Source organism: Cotesia typhae, unplaced genomic scaffold (genome assembly GCF_013202065.1).
Source record: "Cotesia typhae breed Kobodo isofemale line unplaced genomic scaffold, CoteBio_Ctyphae scaffold_13, whole genome shotgun sequence".
In the NCBI taxonomy this organism is placed as follows: domain Eukaryota; kingdom Metazoa; phylum Arthropoda; class Insecta; order Hymenoptera; family Braconidae; genus Cotesia; species Cotesia typhae.
Genome location: NW_027423774.1, coordinates 17,280,030 through 17,294,320, shown reverse-complemented (window position 1 = coordinate 17,294,320; position 14,291 = coordinate 17,280,030). Strand labels below are relative to the sequence as shown.

General features: G+C 25.2%; 2 protein-coding genes across 8 annotated transcripts in view; one reads left to right on the top strand and one right to left on the bottom strand.

Moving 5' to 3' along the window:
• Positions 1-905: 905 nt before the first annotated feature.
• LOC141534732 (uncharacterized) lies at positions 906-5,224 on the top strand. The gene is made up of 4 exons (XM_074254273.1): positions 906-1,257; positions 1,747-1,869; positions 4,129-4,249; positions 4,685-5,224. Exons 1-4 carry the CDS (start codon positions 1,151-1,153, stop codon positions 4,745-4,747), a joined length of 414 nt encoding a protein of 137 aa, XP_074110374.1. The 5' UTR covers positions 906-1,150; the 3' UTR covers positions 4,748-5,224.
• A 1,596-nt stretch (positions 5,225-6,820) lies between these two features.
• The window catches only part of Far1 (fatty acyl-CoA reductase 1), a 64,006-nt gene continuing 56,535 nt past the window's right edge, over positions 6,821-14,291 (bottom strand). For all 7 annotated transcript variants that reach the window (XM_074253504.1, XM_074253500.1, XM_074253499.1 and 4 more), the window contains 3 exons: positions 13,613-13,962; positions 11,542-12,147; positions 6,821-10,310 (listed from right to left, as the gene is read on the bottom strand). In XM_074253504.1, the coding sequence (XP_074109605.1) occupies positions 10,169-10,310; positions 11,542-12,147; positions 13,613-13,962 (1,098 nt within the window). In that variant the 3' untranslated portion in view covers positions 6,821-10,168. The remainder of the gene's footprint in view (positions 10,311-11,541; positions 12,148-13,612; positions 13,963-14,291) is intronic.

The following is a 14,291-nucleotide window of genomic DNA, read 5'->3' as shown; positions in this document are numbered from 1 at the left end:
AATTTTTATGTTTAAAATTTTTTTTTCAATTCTTATCTAAATTTTACAATTTTTTATTTTTAATTAATAATTGTTATTATCCATTTTTCTAATTGAAAAAAATAAGCTCAAATAAATTAAATTTAATTCATGATTAAAAAATGTATTATTAGATTAAAAATCATTAGAAAAATAAATAATTCTTTTATAAATAGTTTTTAAAAAGAAAAAAAAAAATAAATATTTATTTGATAAAATTATAAGAAATATAAAAATACCTAATTCTATTTATAAATAAATTTTTGAAATTTCTCTAGACAAAATTTCTTGTAAACGATATTTAAATACTAGAATTTAAATATAAAATAATCTAAATGGAAATTGATTGAAATGATTTAATGAAAAGAATGTATGCAAATCTAGTTGAGTCATACTTCGTAGAAAAGGATTTAAAAAAAACGATCTCAGGCTTTAATTATATACTTAACATGTTGTAAGTAATAATTTAACTTATTAACCAATAATAGTAACTTATAATTTTGTAATTGAGGTGAGTGCAAAATTTGCCGGATTACTCATAGGAGACAGACAAATAAAATTTAAATTTAAAAGAAATGATGACTAAAGGAGAGTAGAGCGGTCTGGTCAGACGTGATGGAAGCGTGAGGATTGTAAGCTTATTGGTGGTCATCACAGGATGTTTGGGCCCTTAGTAAGCGAGCCATTAAGTTCAGCTGGCTCACATCTGTATAGATACAGGTATACTTATCACGTGTGATCATAATCAATTATGTTTGGATTTTATACGGCAAGATTCGTATACGGTGTAAGCGCAAGATAAAAGTGAGGGAGGATCGCCGATAGAGTGGAGGGAGAAGCCTTCAACGCTCTTGGAGTATATATGCGTGAAGCAACTAGCTGAATGGTACAGTTCAACAAGAGATAAAAAAGACAGGACCGAGTTTTGCTTCATTTATTGATAATTGATCTATTTTTTATTTTTCAATTTACAAAACTATACCGCTTGACGTTTATACTTTCGCAGTAAAGTTTCCGGCATCGTTTCCAGTGACTGTGGTCAGAATTTTTAGTTTTTTTTCAATTAAAACTTTTTTCCCCAGTGGACTGGGGAAAGTTTCAAGAGAAACTGTTTTTATTTTTTAAATAAAACATGAAGAGTTTTAACAAATTATGTTTCTTCAAGACGGTTATCGTGGTGATTGTTATTTGCACGATTGTCATTGACGTACATGCAAGATCTATTGGAGGAGTTCTTAGGTAATTTTTTTAATATTCATTGTAAAAAATTATTTGTAAGCTTGGTAATTTTTTATTAAAATATCAAAATTTTCAGAAAAAAAATTTTAGTAAGAAATTACTAAGAAGTTAATTGGAGCGCTTGCTAAAATGGATCGCTGGCCGGTAGATCTGAGTAAAAGTGCAGTAAATGCATTTCGACTGATGCAATAAAGTCACATATTATCCGAGATTTTTGCATATTTAATTACTCATTTTATTTTATTACGTCAATGTTTTTTTATCTAATGAAGCGTAAGCACAAAATTATTTTGACTTGTCTTTCTTCACTCAAATTTTCTGAAAATTCAATTAAAAAATTAAAATTTACATTTTTTAATTCATAAACAATAACAATTACATTTTTTTATAATTTAAAAAAAAAATTAAAAAGTTCAAAATTTTTTTTTAAATTCATATTTTTCAAAAATTATTTTAACTTATTAAAAATTTTTAAATTTCATTTTTCAGCCGACGTAAACGAGTATCAGATCAACGTTTAGCAGAACTAGAAACTCTGCTGGCTCTAGCTCGTATGCGAGGGAAGCTAGTGACCGTCCCCGTAGGATTTGGTCGAGTGGATCCAGCTAAAATGTAAGTTTTTTACAATCTAAAAAAAATTGCAGTTTTTTTAATAATTAAAATAATAATAATTAAAATAATTTGTTCCCTAGATATCTGTCGACTAGTCACCCGAAATTATATCACAGTTACATAGTCACAAGTTTCATTGAACCCTTATAATTACGTCTCTACCGAATTGACAAATTCCATTGATGCGACGAATATAAATGAAAATAATTATCAGCCGAAATAAAAGTACTACGCATTTATTAACTATATAAGTATTACGCATCAAAATATAATTTATCTAAGATTTATTAATCGTGTGAAGAGAGTTTGATTTTAACTCTTATCAAATTTGATGACCAACTTCTATTTCAAGTACTTCACAACGATATTTTAAAGTTGACCGTTGATTCAAATCAATTATTTTATTTACACAAGCACTATCTTCTTAGATTCAGTTTTAGTCAGTTTAAATTAAATTTATAAGTGCGAGGAATATTTATATTTATTTTAGGCACTATTTATATTTTGATTTTTTTTATTTAAGCGTAAAAATAATTTTTTTAAATAATTATTTTTTAAGTTAAGGTCAAAAGAAGAAATTTGAATTGATAAATAAAAGATCGAGGATAAATTTACAAGAAAATAAAAATTAGCATTTTTTGTTGATAAAAAAAGAAACGTGATAGCAATACTATGTAACGTATCAAAATGATGTTACAAATAAATACATATCAAATTACTATAATTCTTATCTTATAGTATCAAGAGTCGTAGTAAATTGCAGAATAAATTTCGATTGTTAATTTATTCTCTCTTAGCATACATAAATGACACCCACATTTTTTTTATATTTTTACTTTTCCATTGAAGAAAAGTTATGACGTCTTTAAACGTCTTAAAACATATGACGTCTTTTCATGACAACATATTAAAATGATAATAACAATTATTATTATTAGTATTGTTAAAACTAAACAGAAAGAAAAATTTCTTGATTGGAGAACAAAATTCTTGGCTCAAGAAAATTTTCAGGTGCCGGAAGGAAGACCGAAGTTGTGTTGGCCGAAGTAAAAATTTTTCTTGAAATTATATTATTGGTGGAAGTCATTTTTTTCTTAATTCAAATTATCGTAAATACTTGATACAATAAATTTTTATATTTTATTAAGATTTTTAGATACTAGGAAGGGGAAGTAGCATCGACTACTTTAGCTGAAAAAAAAATTTTCTTACCTTGAGAAAATTTTTCTCTTGAATATTTCATACCCATTTTATATTATTTTAGCGTGCAATTATACATATTGAATAAAAAAAATGATTCAATATTATTTGTTCTTCCCATTAACATTTGACATGTTAATCACTAAAAATATTTATGAAAATTTACTATCGAGATATTTAATTTTTTGGAGCAAGAGAAAAATTTTCTCAGGACAAGAAAATTTACTTCTATCAAGAACTAAATTTTTTGGAGCAAGAGGCTGAATTTTCTCAAATCAAAAAGATTTTCTTGACTTAAATAAATTTTCTTAGATCAAGATTTCTTAATTTCTTAAAGCAAGAGAATTAATTTTGTTGTAATAATCGAAATTTCTTGTGTCAAAAAAAAAATTTTTTTTCGCTCAAAAAAATAATTAGGAATAATTTTTTTAAAAATATTCTATTTATAAATACAAAACTAAATTCTATTTATAAATACAAAACTAAATGTGTCGCAAGAAATAAGAAAAATAAATGTTTAGTTACAATTAAAATTGAAATAGCGAATTATAAATTCAAAATTAATTAGATGATAATTTTTTGATTTCCTCAATATTTGAGTAAGTGATTAAATTATCAGTCGCGTGATTAATTATAAAGCTTAAAAAGTGTTAATATATGTATGTATAAATGATATGTACTTCGTAGAGTAACTAGTGAGTTAAATATGCTCGAAATATAACGTACAACGAGAAAAGAAGGAAATTGCTTAAATTATTAAGTTGGGTCAGGTCAGAATCCAGAGGAATCAGCATTTAATTATTTCATTTGATTAGATTTTATCAAATAAAGCAATAAATTTACTTAATTATCTAAGTAAATTTAATTATTAATGTAAATATAATGTTTCATTTGAGTGAATTAATCTTTAACTAGCCGATTATCACTTGACAGATAATTAATCACTAAGATCGATCGATATCTCTTGTTCAAACACTCAAAATTGCCGATATTTAAATTTTTTTGTAAAAAAAAAAAAATGTTTTCATCTTTAACGCGTTAATTTTTTTTTTGTTTCAGTGGTCGGAGACGTAGATCGAGCATCGAGTACAACTTGCAAAAATTACAACGTATTTTACAGACTGTTGTCAATGATTCGGAATCTGGTAGCGAAGAAAACGATGACATCTCTTCCTCACTGGTAATTATTTATCTATTTTTATGTCTTCAAACTTTAATTTTTTTTTTAACTTGATAATTAATTATTTTTTATCATTAAATATTATAAAAGTCAATCAAATTTTAAATAATGTTTGTAGCGCAATAAATTACATTAATTTATATAATAATTTTAGACGGACTTGTAAATTTAAATTAATAAATTATTTTTATATTTAAATAATTATTATAAATCAGTCAAAAAATAATGTCTCTAAATTTAATTAATCAATTTTCGATTTAATTTTTAAATTATCAACAATTCAATAATTATCTTCATGTCAATTATTGTACCATTGTTCTTCAGCTCAATTGATTTTTTGACTGTCTAAAAGTGGAAAAAAAATTTAATTTTTATTTTTTTAAACAATAATTATGAATTATTAATAAATAAATAAATAAATTTTTTTTGTTTCAGCAATTCGGCGATCCGCATGATGACATAGAAGATCATATCATAATAGAAGATCAATTATCTTAATTAACAGTTAAATCAAGTAAATTATTAATAATTAATGATGTGTTAAAATAATCAAACAAAAAAAGGTGCAAATATTAACTGATAAGCAGGAATAATTTAGTCTTTCCAGCCTAAACAGTATTAACGGTCAATTACCGTCTTCTGTACTTATTAATTTTAATTATAATTATAATTTATAATTAGGTAGGTTTTTAAATTGAGGCTTAGTATTTTAACGAATTACCTCGTACTTATCAATTCCATTCGACTTATAATTATTTATTTCATGCCATTTTATTTATTGTAAAACTTTTTTTTTTCTTTTTCTTTTTAAATGTACCTTTATTTATTAATCGATAGGTAAATTTATTTAATGACTGGAAAATTATAGACTAAATCGATTAGTTTAATTATTAGAACTGCATATAATATTACTACATTATATTTATTATTATTAATTCATTTTTTTGTGAATTGACAATAGTTGCTTTATTTTAGTTTTTATTGTCAATTTTTATTCAATGGGTATATATATATATATATATATATATATATATATATATATATATATAATTGACTGGGTAAATTTTATCTGATACCAGAGGCTCAATGTAATTTTATTTCTTCACTAAGTATTAATTTATTTAATTTATTTATTACTTACTTTGTATATTATTTTATATTTTGTAAAACATTATTTGTGAAATAAAATTTATTTCTTGAAATTTGGATTTTTGTTCTGATTTTTTAATTTTAATAAATTCATTTTTAAATAAAAAAAAAACCCTGATGAAATTAAAAGAAAAATTATTTAAAAAACTTCAATTATTTTAACAAAAATTTTTACCAACTTAATTATGCGTTAGTCAATATTTTGAAAAAATTATTCTGACTTAATAATTAAAAATAAATTTTTTAATTCATAAAAATAAATTAGTCACTCTTCGATTGACCTAAATATCTCTAAGACAAAAATTTGTGCCGTGATTAAGGGGGTATTATGGTCTAGAGTCTAAATTTCAGGCATTTTTCAAACTAACATGAAAAAAAATTTTTACGATCAGTTTTTTTTATATGATGTTTATTAACATTTCAAGAATATAAAAAAAAATGATAAATTTGACAAAGTACACGGAAAGAACAAGATGACACTGAATATCATCCCAGATTATACTGAGTAAAAAAAAATTTTAGATAGTAGTTAGTATAATCCAGATTACACTGAGTATAATCCAGATATTACCCAGTATAATCTGGATTGTACTAGCTACTGTCTGAAAATTTTTTTTACTTGTAGTGATCTGAAACAAAAAAATTTTTAAAATTCTCAATTTGTAAAAATATTGCTATCGCGTTGATTTTAGTCAAAAAAAAAAAAAATTCCCAAAATGACGTCGACATGAAATATCAATTTTTTTTACCCCTTTTTTTTTGTAACTTTTTGAATTTTTTAAAAATACTCCAAATTGAAATTTTTTAAAATCCAAGGCAGACACGATAGAAAGATATATAAAGAAGATTCCCACCAAATTTCAAAGGAATCGGTTGGGTAGAACTTGAGATATCATGTCAACCACTTAAAAAAAAGTAATTTCGAGAAAATCGCGTTTAAAGTTTAAGAAACAATTTCAGTAGAATAACTCGTATAATAATATTTAATACTCATTTTAGATTAATCGGCGATCCCAGATCCATACATTGGGCCTTCTTCTACTTCATATTTGATGTTTTGTGAAGTTCTTTCTACTAATCGAGCTGTTCTGTCTTCTTTTGAAGAAGCAGAAGCTCGCAGAAGCAGGAGCAGCTGCGTCTCAATATCCACTGTATCTCCGAAAATAATTCGAATTTTGAAAAATCCATTTAAGGACATATTTTTAAGGGTCTAAACTTTGAAAATGTGCAAAAAAAAATAGAGTTTTTCATATTTCAAGACCAGATATAAATACACTCTTAATTACTTATCAAAAAAAAAAAAAAATTACAGCATAATTAAAAAAAAAATAATTTTCAGTAACTAAAATTAAAAAAATATTTTTATTTAAAAAATAATAAAAATTTTAACAAACAAAAAGGAGGAATAATAAAAAGAAGAAATATTTTGCAATGTTTCATTTTTCGTTTTAATATTATTCTATAATAATAGTACAGTATAATGTTCATTAAATTAATCAATAATAATTAATCATCATAATCATAATCATAATAATAATCATAATCAATAATAATTAGAATAATAATAATATTAAATATTATTTTGTTTTAATGGTATGCATCGTGTTACCGGATAACGTTACAGATGAGACTAGCTGATGACATTCGCAGCGCTATCTCAATTAAAACATTACATTTATTATTGTTATTGTTTTTCTCATTAAATTTATTTAGTTTCTTTAAAATCGATTTATTACTGTTACTTTTAATTCCTGATCCTAAATAATGAATTCGCCTCATCCTCGTGAGTACGTGACTTTCTACACATGTCTTTTTAGTTCCCCGTCTCCTCCCATTCACTACGCTTGGCGATAAACGACCGTTTCATAAAATCATCCAACATTAAAATCTTAACTTTTGTGTCATTCAATAAAATCAAATCTTCGTCGACATTTAGTTTCTTTCCTCGGAAGCCCACTCCGACCGGTAGTTAATTAATTAATAAATAAACACCACAAATATCCGATATATTTTAAAGTATATAAATCAGAGTCTAATAATCTTAAAGGCACAGGCAACAGGTAACACAAAATTCACAATTACGTACAAATATTGACTATTATTTAGCATTTTTTTTTAACACAATTAACATTATCTATCTTTTAAAATTACTTATTTATTATTATTATATTATTTTTATTATTATTAATAAAATTAATTTCAAAAGATAGAGAATGTCGTGTCTGATAACAAATAAAATAGCTAAATATTAATTTAATACCTACACCAATAATTAAATAATAATAATAATAATAATAATAATAATAATAATAATAATAATAATAATAATCATAATTAAAAACATCATTTGCTATCACAACATCGAGCATTACATTTGATAACAATTTATTTTTAAAATTCATTCTTCCATCTATTCACTCACTCGCTTTACCTAACTACTGGATAAATAATTATAAATTATTCATCAATATAATATTTAACCAATACAATAATAATTAATATTATTATTTAATATTATATATTATTAATAATAATAAAAGATTACAAATAAAAAGAGTCTTCAATAATCGTTAAAAATAAATAAAAAAATATCCATAGTAAATAACGATAGTGAAGAGCTATTTATTTGCATTTATTATTTATAAATTTAAGTAGTTGTTAAAAATAGTAAAGCTGCACCGGCATTACATCAATGATTAATTAATAAATTTACTTTAAAAAAAAAAAAAATTTATCAAAGCTTTTTTTTTATAGTTTTAGATAGCAAGCTCAAAAGTATTTAAAAGCAATAACATTTTAAGCATTTTTTTGTTAGTTATTGTTGTTGTTATTATTATTATTATTATTATTATTATTATTATTATTATTATTAAAACCTTTTTTAAGTAAGGCATGTCTTTTTTTACAAACGGATTTCCGTAAGATTAATTATTAATTTTTTAATTTATCATCAAATAAATAATTCTAATTATTTATTGGTAACAAAGTATTGATAAATAATAATAATAATTAATAACATGCAATTCGCAACTAGACTGAGATTTAAGTAGTTAATTAAAAGTTAAAACATTAACTTACGACACTTTTTTTTTTTTTTTTATCAACTATATAATACATAGTTTATTAGCAGCAATTTCGTATTTACAACCTCCTATTTGTATTATTTTTTTTTTTTGCATTTCACTCAAATTATTTCTAATCAATTACTCGAACACGCTATTAATTGCACACTCGCTTTTAATTTATTTATTTATATATTTATATATCGTAGGGTTGTTTTTTATTTCAATAATTTTTAAAATTTTTATTCCGCATTTTTTAGATATTTTCTAGATTAATAAAAAAAATTTATATTTTTAAATTCAGAAAATATCTAGAAAATCCGTGACAAAAATTCAAAAATCATTAAATTAAAACCACCTTAATATATAGTAATTTATTTATATATAATATATATCATTTTTTTTTTTTTTTAATTTCTGCTGGACAATATTTCATTTTGAATAACTAAGTTGCCAATGCCTTCAAAATTAACAAATAATAGTAATAATAAATATAATTATGAACTGTGACGATATAACTGTGCAAGATACGTAGAGACTTTTTTTTTTAATAAAATGAAACTCCGACATTTGTAAAAAAATCTTTCGTTAAATATTATTCAATAATAATTTACTTTATTTTAATTAATTATCAATTTATTTGCATATATATTTTTCTATCTATTATTTACTTAAAATGTGCTCTGCTATTAATCTGTCCGCAGAGTGGCAGTTTATGAATAACTCATCAATTATCAAGTTTTAAAAGTATCAATAAACTAATATCGAATACAAATGTCCAAAATAAATAGATCATTCACTAAAAAAAAATAACATTGGGGTCGGTATCAATTAATCAATCAAATACAAGATCTAGGTATCTTACAAAAAGTCACAGAAAATAATAATTTACAAATAAATAAATAAATATAAAGATTTATTTAAAAATATGTCGGGTACCGAATAAGCGGCTAACGTATTTTTATTTTTAGTTATTACTTCCGTTATTTATTTATTTTTTTTAAATTTATTTCTATTCTATAGAAGCAGCAATCGTTATGTATTGAATATATTTTATATCACAAAATAACGGGCATTTAATTGCCATTGTTTGTAATTATGATAATTAAAATTTTAACAAATTTAATAAATTACAATTCCACTTTTTATAATAATAATAATTACTACTGTTATTATTATTATTATTATTATTATTATTATTAAATAGATGAATAAAATAAAAAAATGTAAATTTTTGAATAATATAAAGTTGAAAGTAGTCGCTGCTTTGGTGGAAATAGATTCAATAGCCAGTAGTTAATCGGTAGCAGACAAATTTTTGAAAATAATAAATCATTAATTGTCGCAGACAAATCGCGTGTATACTAAATCAGTTGCTAACTTATGAACAAATACAAACGTTAAAAAGGCCAACGTTTGGGAGCGAAATGAGAGCGTCGTCGTCGGGGATACTGAGCTGTGCTGATGAAAGTAATGTTGATGCTGATGATGATGATGATGATGATGATGATGATGATGATGATGATGATGGTGTTGTTAATGTTGATGTTGACGTTGGTGATAAAGATGTTGATGTCGTCAATGTCGATGATGCCGGCGATGAAGGTCGAAGGACAATTCGCACCTTGCAACTAAGCTCCTCTGTTGGCTTTTGCATTTTTGCATTAATAACATTACTGTGTAAAATGGTAAATTTGGCTCTGAGCCGTCAAACAATCATACGGCACATACGGAGTACTATGGATAGAAGCATGAACCATGCGGATCTTGCGATTGAGCTACGGGACAGAAGAAGACGTAATACAAGTGTTACTGCGCCAATTTGTATCACTTTTTGAAGCCAATATAATCTGAAAAAAAAAATAAAAAAAATAAATAAACAATCATTACTTTTTATAATATTTATTAAATTACTTAAGATACTAGACTATTTGTTTATTTATTACGTACACTGTCAAAAAATAAAAAAAAGAAGAAGAAATGTCCGTATATTATAATTTTTTAAATTTATATTTAATAATAAATTTATTTAAAAAAAAATTTCATTTTTATAAATCAAAATTAATAATGATAAATTAATCTTAATTTATTTTACAAAATCAGCTGTGTAAAAATACAAAAAGTTGTTTAAATTAAATTTTATCTACTGAAATTGGGCAATTATATTTTAAGATTAAAAATTTTTTTTAATTTATAATAAACTCCCGTTTTTTATTTCAACAGCCAGTCCTTGCGATTGCAGCTTTATATTTTTATCTCCCAGATAAAGAAGAATTTTGAAAAAAACACTCTGCTACAGAATAGATAATTAAAAAAAATTTTTTTTTTTTTATGGTTTGAAAGAAAAACATAAAACTGCAATAGCTTGAAAATAATGAATGCAACAAGAATAGCACCACTTCTTGTAGTGAGTGCAACAAGAAAAAGATGAGACCGGCTGTTAAGTCTTTTTGTCTTGTAATCCATTTACCAATAGGTTGTTAAATTTATAATAAACTAATTTTTAAACCATAAATGTACACAAGGCAATATCGTATTATTACCAAGCATGTATTATTAATTTTTTTTAGTAGACTTGATATTTACTTTAAGCGTATATTTACTTTAAGCGAATAAATGATAAAATTCATGTGTTCTCTTATAATGATACTGAAATTGATAGACATCAAATAATTTTTAGAATGTTTTTAATAAATTATAGCAACAAAAATTTATTTAAAAAATACCATCTTTAGAAACTTTATGTATACAGTTTTTTTTAAATAATTTTCTAAGCCTAGTTTATTTTTCAAGAAAAATTAAAAAGTTTTCAATTATTTGCTGATTCTCTTATAAAAAAAAAAAAAAAAAAAAAAAAATTCAGGCACATTCAAAGTCAGTGCTTAGACTGTCATGAAAAGATTTTTTAAAAAGTAAAATTTGAGGAAATGCATGCATAAAAGTACTTATGGATTGATTTATCAACTTTAGACAGTAACTGACGTTTGTAAATAAGTTGATACTTTAATAGCTCGAATGTCGGCTTAGAGTAAAACTTTTAGAATTTATTAATATAAATTTAAGTAAAAAAGTATATAATACCTCATAATATGTGAACGCGCAGCTGGCAGTGTCTCCGGACTCTCTTTGAGTATAAACTGTCGTATACCGATAATATAATTCTCCAAATAGGAAGGCCAGTCGATTTGCCTGACGTCGAACATAAAAGTGTTACGGTCTTCAGGACTCAGCTGCTGATTGAGTCTCCGTACATTGTCGTCCTTAAAATTCCACTGTTGTGTTGTAAAATATTCGAGGCAAGTCGCGGCTTTTGTTAACTTAGCCTGTACACGTAACATTATTGGTTTAGTACCTCTCAATCGAGCTATGAGATCGAGAATATGTGCGGGTAATATGTGCTGAAATGTTATGAATATTTTGTTCAAATATGAGTACTTTTGGCAACTACCACCCGGATACCACACTGCATCTCTTGCTGGGTGTATTCTACTATATTTAAATGACAAATCAATAAATTCTTTCCATGTTATTGGATTTTGTTGCCCGGTACAACAATTGTACACTGTTATTGTGTCTGGATCTGTACGGTGTGCTGCTGCAGTTTTCCAGGCCGCGCATATCATCAAATTTATCACTATGTCTACCGGTACAAAGTCTGCTACCTTTTCTTCGTGACACAACATCGTTCTGTAAGTTGGTTTTGAAACATCAATTTTTTTTCTTACTTATTTTATTTATTTACTTGTAGACATAATCCAAATTTTATTAATTAAGAATTTATACGCACTTAAGAATTTTTTTTATACAATTTTTATAATTTATATTTATTTAAAAAATTTAATGTCAATTGGACAAGTATTTTCAAAGTTATACGCATATTTGTACGCGGTGAGCAAGATTTATCAAAAGTGGCTAAACCGATCAATCCCAAATTTTTACAAAATTTTCTTAACTATATTTTTAATCTAAGTTATTGATGGAAAAATTTATAATTCCTGTAAATATTTTATATTTTCATAAAAATTTTAACATTCAGGGCGATAGCCACTGTGAAATTAAAAAAAAAAAATATTTTTTTTATTAGATCAAAGTTTATACATTCAAAAATATGTATCTAGATTTTTATATGAAAATTCCGAATAATTTTTGAGTTATAGTCATTTTTATAACAGCGTGTCAAATGACCATTGCACGCGCGCCGCTTCGACGAAAACGCGTTTTTCTCAAAACTACTTTTTTTGAACTGGCGAAATCTGTAATTTGCATAAGCATGAACCTTTTTGCAACTTTTTTTTCCCCGTATTCGTTTATTCAGTAGCTATAGTTACACGAACGGGATTTTGAAAATTTTGATTTTTAAGATTTTTTAGGGCTGTTTAAGTCCAAAAAAAATGAGAAAAAAAAACGAAAAAATTTTTAATATGTCGCCATTTTTTTTAAATCCAAATTTTTAAAATCTCCTCCGTAGAATAATAACCAAATGTATGCAGATTACAAAGCAGTTTGGTTTTTTTTGTTTTAGATAATTCATTTTTGAATTAGAGATTTCACCGAGGTGGAGGAAATTTTTTTGGTGCTCCACAAAAATGCTTATAACTTTGTAACAACTTGATGTTTTTTAATAAAAATTTAGGAGAATGATCTTCAATGTATACTTTATAAAACAAAAAAAACCGATCGCCAAATTCCTTTATTATCCCAGTTAAAAAAATTCCCGAAAATCACCTAATTTTTTTATTCTTACAGTGGCTATCCTCCTTAAAAATAAATATTTTCACAATTTCTTTGATTAATCACAAGATAATATCTTACATTAACGGAATTTTTTTAGATTATTAAATTTCGATGATTTAAATTATAGATATCGTGCTCACCGCAAGTAACCTTTTTAAAAGACCTCCCGGAGATCTTTTACAAGAGCTAAGACAATCATCATTCATAAAAAAAAAAAAACTTATTAATAAAGTTCAAAGTCACTTTAATCAATTTAAAAGTATCTTAAAAAAAATGATTGAAAAATTATTTCTCTTGGCTTTCTAAGTGCGTATGACCCCTTAAATGTAAATTCAATTTTTCATCTTGGAAATTGAAAAAAAAAAAATTGGATTACACCTAACCCATAAATATCACAATAATTAATAAATGAATTTACCTAAAGAATCCCTTGCCAGCAGCGGCAATTATCCCAGTGGGACCATTTAAATTGTCAACCCATCCAGCCATCGGTTCTCGTAACGATGACAAGACTATTGAGGGTCTGACAATAGCAACCGGCAATCCACTACAACGATCTTGTAACATAGTCTCTGCAAGCGCTTTGGTGAATGTGTAGGTATTTGGTCGACCTTCGATTAACTTAGGCGTTAATTCTTCGACTAGTTTGTCATTTATATACTTGGTGCAGTTGATAACTTGCTCGGGATTTTGAGGCGGTGGATAAATAACTTCATCGACTTCTTTACGGTCACAATTGCAGTAAGCCGTTGATACGTGAATAAGCGCCTGTGTAAAATTTGAATTATAAATTAACATTTATTTTAAATATATACATCTTGGTCATACGGATATCTAATTTTATAAAAAAAAAGAGGATGCAAGACTTTTTGCGTAACAATTTAAAATTGTTTGATTTTAGATATTTTTAAACAAATTTACATTCTATCACCTGTCTCTCTATCTTTTCAATTAGTGAGACCAGATGGTAGATCGTCGAGTGGATTAATGTTTCAGATTAGATTAGAGTAATAATGGATCAAGTTCATCGGACGATAAATATTTAACAATAAAGATTGTGATTAATTCACGTGAGCTTGAGTTTATAAAGTATGCAT

Bases quoted from the DNA above. Each gene is read 5' to 3' on its own strand.
- LOC141534732 (XM_074254273.1), top strand. From the start codon at position 1,151: ATGAAGAGTTTTAACAAATTATGTTTCTTCAAGACGGTTATCGTGGTG. The intron at 1,258-1,746 runs GTAATTTTTTTA...TTCATTTTTCAG, and splicing joins TCTATTGGAGGAGTTCTTAG to CCGACGTAAACGAGTATCAG. The intron at 4,250-4,684 runs GTAATTATTTAT...TTTTTGTTTCAG, and splicing joins ATGACATCTCTTCCTCACTG to CAATTCGGCGATCCGCATGA.